This window comes from Chiloscyllium plagiosum, chromosome 25 (genome assembly GCF_004010195.1).
Source record: "Chiloscyllium plagiosum isolate BGI_BamShark_2017 chromosome 25, ASM401019v2, whole genome shotgun sequence".
Classification (NCBI taxonomy): Eukaryota; Metazoa; Chordata; class Chondrichthyes; order Orectolobiformes; family Hemiscylliidae; genus Chiloscyllium; species Chiloscyllium plagiosum.
In genome coordinates, this window is record NC_057734.1 from 12,121,509 (window position 1) to 12,132,438 (window position 10,930).

General features: G+C 36.3%; 1 protein-coding gene across 1 annotated transcript in view; it reads left to right on the plus strand.

Moving 5' to 3' along the window:
- Nucleotides 1–5,964, plus strand: part of fam222a (family with sequence similarity 222 member A) — a 289,691-nt gene extending 283,727 nt beyond the window's left edge. The window contains exon 7 of the mRNA XM_043715498.1: nucleotides 388–5,964. Coding sequence (XP_043571433.1) covers nucleotides 388–1,643 — 1,256 coding nt within the window. The 3' untranslated portion in view covers nucleotides 1,644–5,964. The remainder of the gene's footprint in view (nucleotides 1–387) is intronic.
- The last annotated feature ends 4,966 nt before the right edge of the window (nucleotides 5,965–10,930 follow it).

The window sequence follows — 10,930 nt, forward strand, 5'->3', positions numbered from 1 at the left end:
TGTTATTTTGAGGCCATTAGTATTTTGGCAAATATTTCATACATCCTGCTTCTTGCATAACGATTAGATATTTTGCCATTTAGATACCATCTCTTACTTGGTAGATTATCTGTTCCCAGGCTGCTGCTTGGTCTTAACCATTGTATTGCATAAGCAAATCAAAATAATATGATTGCCAAGTTTTGCTTTTCTTTGATACATTTTGAAATCAGGAATTTAACATCTCAGCTGCATATGTGATAAGATTTTAACTTTGTAAAATTGTCATGTTTGTCTTTCCAAGTTCCATATGTGTTAACAGGTGTGTCAAAAGGGAAGTACCATAAATGTGACTTCAACAATAATTTTCCTTTTTATTCTAATTTTGTATATTATATTCTGTTTCAGGTGAGTCAGTCGCACCCACGCATTCTCCAAGGTATCCTAGTCCAGCTGAACTTGATGCTTATGCCCAGAAAGTGGCTAACAGCCCACTAACAATCAAGATCTTTCCTACAAATATCAGGGTTCCTCAGCATAAGCACCTTAACAGGACTGTAAATGGCTATGACACAACAGGACAACGGTACAGTCCATACCCTATACACTCTGGAGGATATCAGGGTCTTTTAGCAATTGTGAAGGTGCACAGTAAAAGTGTGGTGAAAAATACAGATGGCAAGAGGACACGAATGTCCCCAGCACAAGTCGGAAATGGCAACATCGGACCCTACCCGGTGCCAAGCACTTTAGCGCAGAGTCAATCGTGTACTGGGCAAGCAAGTTACCACAACAGCCAGAAATCTTTGGAAGGACCTGCTCCACCTAATGTAACTGTTGCTACATCTGTTATTCCAATTGGAGGACGTAGCTTGGCTCTACAGCAGTCAAATCTCCCCTCTATTCAAAGTATCATCTACCAGATCAACCAGCAATGCCAGGCTCAGGCATCACAACAAGCTTCAGCTGCAGTCTGTCAGGGCTCTCTTGTCACCAATCCAAGCCCAATCACAGTAGCCAGCCGCAATACAGTCAACGGCTTTACCAGTATGATTAATGGAAGTGTGATGTATGCTGGAAATGTTGTGTCTGAATGCCGTGGAGGAGCAGCTGCTTCAGGTTTAGCTGCTGCAGTAGGTCCTAAACCTGGGGCCTATCCAGATGGAATGGATTATTTACTATGGCAACAGAAACAACAAATCCGTATATATTCTGGCAGTGGTGGTGGGGGAATAATAAGTAAATCACCAGAGATTTGTGGTGCTCCACGACAATACACTTTGGCACCTACTGTTGAAAAAGTTCCTTCATCTCCCTTGAACTGTGTGGGCATGCACTGCAACTTTTCAACGGGGCAGTATTTGGCTGCCCCTTGGAACAGCGTACTGGTGACACCAGACAGTGACTGTTATAACCCACAGGACCTCACAAATGGCCACCGTGACCTTGTTCATCCTTCAGATGGGCTCACCACTGTCTCAAGTAGAACGCTATGTAATACCTCTATCCTCAGCAGTAGTCTGCAGTCACTGGAATATTTGATCAATGACATTCACCCTCCCTGCATTAAAGAGCAAATGTTGGGTAAAGGATATGAGACTGTATCAGTACCTCGATTATTGGACCACCAAAATGCTCACATTCGGCTACCTGTTTACAGATAGAGAATTGCAGTTTGGAAAAAATAGAATGATGGTGTTAAATCTTTTATAGATATACACAGAAGCCTCCAGCCTCAAAACAGCAATCAAAGGCAAATGAAGTCGAGTGTTTTAAAATGTCCCAGGGATTGCAAGATGCTGAAATGAGTTTGGTTTGGACAAAAGTATCGAATCTACTGGTGTTAACAATGAAAGATGGCTTTTTAAAATTCCAATAAAATGGGGATTGGGGTTAGCATTGGACATCAGAGGACAAGATGCTGTCAGAAATGTGCAGAAAGCTTTGCCGTGTGTGCTGATGAGTCTGCATGCAGAAAAATTTAAATTTCCAATCCTGCACTGAATTCTGTGAACATGTAGTCCTAGGATCCTCGCCCTGGTTGCTTCGTCATTGTCATCTTCAATTTGCTGTGGTTTCAAAAGATGAGCTACTGCCAGATTTCCTAGTGAAGAATAGTTATTGCACTGTATTGGAATAAAGATAAACATGGGGACTGACCAGAAAATTATAAAAGAAAGTAACTTGGAAAACTTGAACCTAATTCTTTAACTCTTATTTGAAATTTTCATTGTGTTGGCTGCTACAACAAATAACTTATACTTTTAATTTTAAAAATGTTAAGGTAATTTCACTTTAGGGAATTGCTAGTTTTAAAGTTTTTTGTAATGAAATATATACCCACATTGTGCTAAAATAGCATAACAAGCTGTGAGAAGGTATAAGGGTTGACAGTCTTGATAAGTGCACTCAGAAGAATGTGCTACGCATTTATTGATATTTCCATAGGGCGAGGAAACATATTAGATGTAAATGAATTTGTAAGAGCACATACCTACAAAAGCCGATTGTGTGTATGTACTGGCCCTTTTGTTTTAACTTTCTACATTGGAGGGGAAAGAAAAGAGACCTCTTACGTATTGCAGAACATCCTGATGTGGAGTGCTGCTTTACTGAGAAACTGTAGTTTTTGGCAACTGTAAAATTATAGCAGGCTATACCAAATTACTGCAAATAGCCAAGCTGGCAATGAAACCAAGCCTATGTTGTTATTTGTTGTAGACCTCACTATGGTCCACCAGATAATGTTTTTTTTCTTCTTCCACTTCCTTCCCATCATATAACCTTTGCTGCTCCTAGTACTTTCTAATATTATTATTCAGTTAGCTATTAAGCGCTGCATGACTAGGAGTTTAGTGACTCAGAGGGCCATTAATACTTTTAAAAGTGTAAACTCCCTCCCCACACTCCTTAGAATTCGCTAGTAGCCACCACTGAGCAGCTACCTTAAACCAACAGTAAAAGGAATCTTAAAGCTACATCTTGTGTTGGAGCTGATAATTTGGCTTTCATAGTCAAATTCCAAACATCAAATTTTTAATTTCGGAGAGTTATCAAAAAGTAACTTTTCACTTAACCAAAACAAGTTACCTAGAAAAATTAGTCAGTTATTTTAACAGATTGTATTTTAATCCACAAATATTGAAGCACTGTAATAAGCTGTGGCTTGCAGTTCCGTATATATTGCCAGAAAATACACATTTTTCTTTAATTGTTCAATATCTTCTAGGCTGTAAGTATTCAGATCACCACTGCAATTGCATAACTGTTTATTTCCTGTACTATTTAATGTCTGGCAAGATTACTTTGGATGATAAAAGCTTTAAGTTAATTGTTACACATTAATTCATGCAGAGTTAAAAAGCTTCTAATTGACTATTTGCAAAAAAGAAAACACAACAGGATATTATGCTGGGTACGAAGCATCTTATGATGAGAGAATTTCACCCTGCCATATGTGGAGTTAACAGGTGTCCAGAATCTATGAAGTGTTATATTTTTGTTTCATTTTGCGGTTCAATGGGGACAACAGGCTCTGGCATTCTTTCCAGTTTTTCTATTTCTCTCTTTTTCACCCACCCTCCTCCTTTATCACTCAGCACCCCCATTCCCACCACCCCACCGCCAATTCGACTAAGTCAATATCTTCTGTTTATCATCAATATTTTCACACTATTTCTATTGCATGTTTTAACCCAGAAAATGAGGAACAGGAGGTTGCAGATTTATTTATATCTGTTTTGTTAGTAAACAACAGGAGGGCAGACAGAAGATAGTTGGATGGTTGTATTCTTTCCTTTTTCTAATTTTACTTCCTCTACTACCACCCCTCACCGTTTGGAGTCCTTGTTCTTGTGGATTGAAGTATTAACTTCTACTTGATTCAATCCAAATGTCCACTGCTTCAGTCATGTTTTGGATGCTGCTATTTCACAGCTTGTTGAAACAAAAGGTAGATAGATCAGCATCTATAAGATGAAAATTCAAGATATACATTTCATCAGACCCACATAATTATCTTATTTTTTGTTACAGATGTTGATGGACCAATTGTAGATTTCCAACAATTTCTGCTTGTATATTAGCATCCAAAACAATTCATGTTTCACGAAATTTCCATCTTTTCTATTCTTTCTAGTTAGAAACCACACCATAATAGGTCCATGTACCTTACTTTTCTACAACTTGAGATTTTGGATAGAAATGAGAGTAAACTTTACAATGACTACAAGTACTTCCCACGGTTGTGTAACACCTGTAAGGATCTGATGAAATTCAGCCACCAAATTTCACTAAGGTTCAATGTATAATTCATAGTCTAGAAATCAGATGCCCAATTTGAATGTGATTATTTGAATTGGCTTGCACAGGAGTTTGCTGAGCAATTTATATGGCAACAAATATTCAATACTTTCAGAAGTACTGGGTTTTACAAGTTGTGTTTTTAATCTCTGCCTAGTTCTGTTAGATGCTGATTGTTTTAATTTTTATTTCATTAGTTGATTTCAAAATCTGTATATATTCTTGTTCTGTTTTATCTACTGTGCACACATTAAGTATCTAGCCTATATTTAGTATGAGAGGAAAAATAACAATGGCAATTGCCTTGCACAATGCGACTAATAGTATAGAGACTAAAAGGAATGTGACATCAGGAACATTTATGTTTCAAAAACTGAGAGAGAGTTAGGGTATTTTACCGCATTTCTGATCATTGAATCACTTGATTTTCACATGATTAGTAATAGTGTACAAGTATGGTCAACATTGATACCTGTCAAATATGTGAGTGGTAGACACTGGGGATGTGATAATTCATTATCACAAGGGCATTATATTTTGCACCAGCATAACTTGGCAGTTACAAACCACGAATGGTTGATTTTCCACTTTAGCCACACTGAATAAATTCTGGGATGACTGATCTGGCTAACCACCTGATGTGAAAAAGCTCATTAGGATGGTCAATTTATACATTGTCTTTGCATGCCTGGACCTGATTTCAGCTGCAATATGGAATGCATGTTTGTCCAGCCAACTGACCATGAAAACCCTGTATGCAATCAGTTTAGGACGCAGCCTCATTTCTAATTTTATGTGGTTATAAGACCATAGTTCAAAATATTCTGACATTCAGTTGAATGTGAAAAAAAAACTAATATTGAAAGATCCTTTAAGTCTTGCGTTTTGGTGACATAAATGAAGGTTCACTCTACATCTCTGACTTTGGAAAACATAGTTAACCATTGGTGTAAAAATTGAAGAACACTCCAACTTCTTACTAAGTACATCCTAACCTCAGTAAAACTTTACACCGATGTGTCAGTGATAATATTTTGTATCTTTGCTATTTTCCAAAATATTGGCAACAGTGAATTTATAAATTAATGTGCCAGCCTTTACTTTATGACATAAGTATTTGGTGCAGCTAGAAGTCTCATGAGTTATAAGGCTGCACAGGATGTGGACTTCATTGGCTAGGCTAGCAATTGTTATCCATCCCTAAAGGCCTTGAAAACTTGGTGTGCACCCAAACAGAACTACTGCTATAGTTAGGGTAGTAGGTACACGCACAACATAGAAAAGTAATCTTTGCATTTAAGAAATTGGATCAGGCTCAAGCGAGAACTTGTTGGTGAGAAGAGGACAAGTGAATTATTCACTGCCCATCATTATGCTTTGATCAGATATGCATTTGTACATGTCTGATCTTAATCAGGGTTTTAATACAGTAAAAGTTTTAAAAAGATACATCTCTTCCTACCCAATCCATTATAGTCAGGAACAATAGATGAAAACCCTCTATCCAAGAATAATTATTCTGTAGTGAAACTCCTCAATTACAAAATATTCTGACTTGTCAGAATACAATTTTTAAGTACCGTCCTTTTTTCCCCTCTGCCTTCATCTCTCAAGAAGTGGAGATGCTGGAGTTGGACTGGGGTGGACAAAGTCAAACATCACACAACAGCAGGTTGTAGTCTGGCAGGTTTATTTGAAACTACAAGCTTCAGGTAGCTACCTGAAGAAGGAGCAGGATTCTGAGAGTTTGTGGATTCAAATAAACCTGTTGAACTACAACCCGCTGTCCTGTGGTTTTTGACTTCATCTCCCAAGCTGTCTTTCTCCTATACTGAAACAAACAGAACATTGCTTGCCAAACAATTTCAGAATTTCTTGTTTCAAACATTGGAAAACAAATGAGCACAGCCATTCAGTATTGAACTGAGTGCCGTCATAAACCATGATGGCAAATTCTTCAGAACTATATTTTCCAGAATTGTGATTTTTCCTCTTTTTACCATCCAACAAGCAAAAGACCTAGGCATTAGGTTTTAGATTGAGGGCAGACATGCTTGTATGCTTATGTAGTATAATTGATGTTCAAGCTGATGGAGCACTTGTAAAATTTGGAGAGAAGAGTAAAACAAAACCATCTGAATCCAACTATTTGGCACCTTTAGTCCATGTAATTCTATTTTGCATCCATGTATACATCTTACAGTAAACTGCAATGAAATGGGTTCAATAAAATTGAGAAGTTTTTAACATTGTGCTAATGATAAGTTGGATGAAGAATTTTTGGAAGTAGTAATAATCAAATATATTCAGATACTACTCATCAGCTAATCAAATTCTAATTGACTAAAATGCAGAATCTGTTCAATCAAGACTGACCCCGCCTGCCACCCACCCAAGGTGGATAGATCCTGACAGTCAATTCCATTCATAAGCAGTACACTTTCTAAGGCGCTTCTTTAATTAGCCCAACTTAAATCCTTATGTTGTTCTCATGCATTGTCTGCAAATACATAGATCGATAACAGGACATTATCCTTTTGTTATGACACTGGAGCTAAACATAGTTGTTAACTAAAGTAAAATCGTACTGATACCAAAATTAAAACTTTGGGCATTTGCTTAATGTTACACCAGATATGGAAACAATAATTCAATTTTCTAGTTTCAGCTGCTACCTCTTGATCTCTCTTTTAGGGAACTATACTGAATTTCTTGAACTGACATGTTAAGGGAAAGTCCTAAATATCAGAGCTGAAGTCGGTTTGATAAAAACTTTATTCCTCAGATGCCAGAGCATCTGAGTAGTGAATAAACATAAACTAGAATTTATCAAGGGAGAGGAAATAAAATGTGTCCTGACAGGCTGGTACTATTACTGTTTGAAAGACACAGTGACTCTAAGTTGGAGATTTAGGGAAGAAAAGTGTTGAATTCTCCTCGGTCTGATAATAACTTTACATGTTCATTGATGCTAATAGAGCTAATCCAGAAAATATTACACCCACGATGACCCTATCAACTTTTAAGCAAGCATATCCTTAGGATAATGGTATTAAATTCCAAATTGGATTCTGCTTAGACCATTCGGTCATTCTACTTTTCCTCTTTAGCTGTTGAGACATTGCAACATATGACATGTCATTAGGCTGAGTGAAAAGCAAGTCTCCCACATTATTTTCCAGTTGCTGAGAAAAGGCAAGAGAATAACATCTGAAGAATGGAACTTTTTGTTTAAATAAATGAGCGCCTTCATTTAAAGAATTTGAGAAAATATTTTATGTTTGTGAAGAAAGAATGCCCATATTTTTGTCCTCCGACTCATTAATCAAGTCACTAATCAGATTTGCTTCGCTCCTGGTACATTCTGCTCAAGGACTTGTATAAAAATTTTCAATGGTATCATGGAGAGAATTCATTCTTGGTGATCAATATGGGAGGGAGAGGATGGGCCATCTTAAAAGATGAACATAGACAAAAGTGCAACAAGGTGACTGCAGTCTGTTCTTTCATAATTTTAGGAGCAATGTGCACCTGTAGCAAAACTGTCTGTAATACTTTCCATTGATTGGATGCTGGAAATGAAAAGATTGTGGGTAGATAAAATGACATTTTTATGGTCTTCTGTTTAGGAAACATGCAGATAACAACATTTTTAAAGTTAGAGGTTCTTCATAGCTCTTGTAGTTGAATAGACTATGTTTGGAGAATCTGACAAATACCTAATGTGAGTAAGGGTGACTAAAGGACTGACTTTGTGCTGATACATGAAAGATGTGGTATGAATTGCCCAATTTAGTTTGCCAGCTTTTAACACATGGGAAGTTACAAACTGTGAATTTCAAAACAAAACCATGGGTTTTATAGGTTCCTTTTTGAAACCCAATTAGCATTGCACAGAAATAATGAGTTGGATGCTGCTGTGCTGGCAATTTGCTCTTGCTGGATAAGCCCAGCCCCAAATTGCTAACATAACAGACATCCAAACTTTGATATCCTGCTCTTCTCTACCACCACCAACAACAACACGCGTTTCCCCCCATTTCCCGAGAGAATTTCTGGTATTCTTTTTATCATGTCCAGTTTAAAAGGTGAAAGAGTTATAGTCCAAATTAATTTTGGTCAATTTTTGTCTAGAATTGCAAGCCAAAGCCCACCTAAACAAGCAGACTAATTCTGGTAAATAGGCACGTATATGTGCAGCTGAGGAGAGTGAGCTCCCTGTGTTGTGCTTTAGTTTCATGTAAAATTCGGGTGCATCAGGTATAGATCACTCTTCAGGCTAAGCAGCACTTACTTGATGGAAACTTACTCATCATAAACATCGACTTTAAATCTTTCTTGAAATAGTTCAATCTGTTTTATTCATTGGAAAATCAAATTGTACAAATGGTTTCTCAAGTCTGGAAAGTGTTACATGCAATTTTTTTTTAAGTTGCAATTCTGGTGTCAATGAATATACAGTTGGCTCTACGCAGAGACCCACTGATACTGAAATAATTCTCTTTGCACTGGTTATTCCCTTGAACTGTGACCCAGCTTTCTTTATTAGGTTTTAATAGTCTCATCAAATGTGGTCCCAGAAGCTGCAATCAGGTTATCTTGCCACCTAGAGTTCCCTAACGGCATTAGTAGAAATAGGTGATCAGAACTGGTTAGTTAATGACTACAATTAAGTAGCTCTGGAAACATTATTTCAATTTTTCTTGATTTCCACTTGAGTCTCAGCCAGAATTCCTATTAGTGCCCATTTAGGGGAAGGAGAAGAAAAGCAAAATTAGTAGTCTCAATATTTTTACCAACAGATGTGCAGTTTAGTTATTCAACAAAATGTGCTCCCACTTATTGTCAGTAGGAATATTGCATATCCTACAGTTAACAATTTCATGATGGAAAGTACTGCTGATAACTCCTTTAAATCAAACTTATTTTCTCAACAACTTGCTTTAATGTATACATGCCTTCAGTGTGAAATGTCTGCAGGCTCTTCACAGGATATTTAACAGGCAAAATCTGACATCAGACGACACGTAAGATGTTAGGATGTGTAAGTAAAAGGTTGGTCAAAAAGATAGGTTTTGCATAACATCTGTGGATTTGATAGAGAGAATTCCAGCACTTAGGTCCTAGACTGCTGAAAGCACAATCTCACTAATGAGATAAGTCTGAACGTTTGATTTCCAATTGGGATTATATCAATAATGGGTTAAGTAAAGCCATTAAATATTATTTTCTGGGAGTGACTTACTAAGAGCAAGTGCCAGAAAAATATATTTCTTGGCAAGTTAGGATTAGGAAATTATAAGTTATATGTTCTTGCTGTATTTCAAAGTTTAACCAGGGAATAGTATTACAAAAAGGGATGTTCAGCTGTGAAGTACCTAGAAACCCCTATTGTGGTGAAAGAAGCTGAAACATGTCATAAGTCAAGTATTAGGTGTATGAGAAAAGTGAAATGTTGGTATTGTTAAAATAAACATATCTTTGTTTTTTTTTAAGTCTAAATCTTTATTGATTTATTCACTTCCTGGATATTTATTGCAGGAATTTCATTATTGAAACCAAAATGAAAATCTAACCAAATAATTAGGCAATATTGGTGCAATGCTGACCCATATCTATCTTACTGGAGGTGAACATGAGTAAGAAAGATTAGAACCAGGAAGAGAAGTTTAAAAACTTCTGTCTTTTCATTAAAATGTCAACAACTCAGCCATGCATTGCAAAAAAAAAACATAGCTGCTTGGAATAGGTGGTGATTTTTGTCAATTCAAATTCTGTTAGTTGTTTTGGTCCGGGCGATTATGCTAAATATGGTAGAAATTTTGTTCAGATGAAACTTAATCAAAAATAACTTGAGTACCAAATGTAATTTTTAGAATTCCATATTCAAATTATGTACATATCTATAATATGTATGTGTATAATATACAGCATATATATTATTACTACTTTTAGAAATTAACATGTTATCATGCAGTGTAAATGTTATTGGGCATCAATGACACAACACTGCCAAGCTTTTAGTGTGATGAACAATTGCAAACAAAACCTACAGCAAGTTAAACCACCATTTGCAGTATATATCTCATAGTTAATGTTATTATAAGGCAATAATTAATCTTGGGGTTCTGATGATTATAAAGTAGTCTTTTTTTCTTGCAGTTCCTTGTTATCTGGACCTCCTGATTCATTTCCTGTCTTGTAATTAATTCCAAAAATCCATCATTTAAAATAGTAGAAAGTGCTTTTGTAACGATGCCTTCAAATACTTTTGGGGAAAAAAATAGCAATTACTCTAATTTCAAGTACCGTGCAATAATTTTTTTTGTACAGGAGTATAAAGCATCTCATTGATATAACTAGCAGAATAAGCTATACGTTGTTGATTACATTTCTAATTTAGTGTCATAGAAATAGGCATCAGGGAGGGTCTAAACTTTCATACTCATGAACGGTTACCTCGTATTGAAACAGATTCCACTGACTTGCTTGATGATTTATTTTAATCTTGGATGGTTACAGCCCAATGAAGCCTTTGGCACAATCTCATTTTAGATAGCATTCTAAAATTTACTTTATTTCAGACCTTTTCTTCATTTAAAATTAAAGTTGTCAGTTTAAACGAAAGAAAAATTGCAATTATGAAAAT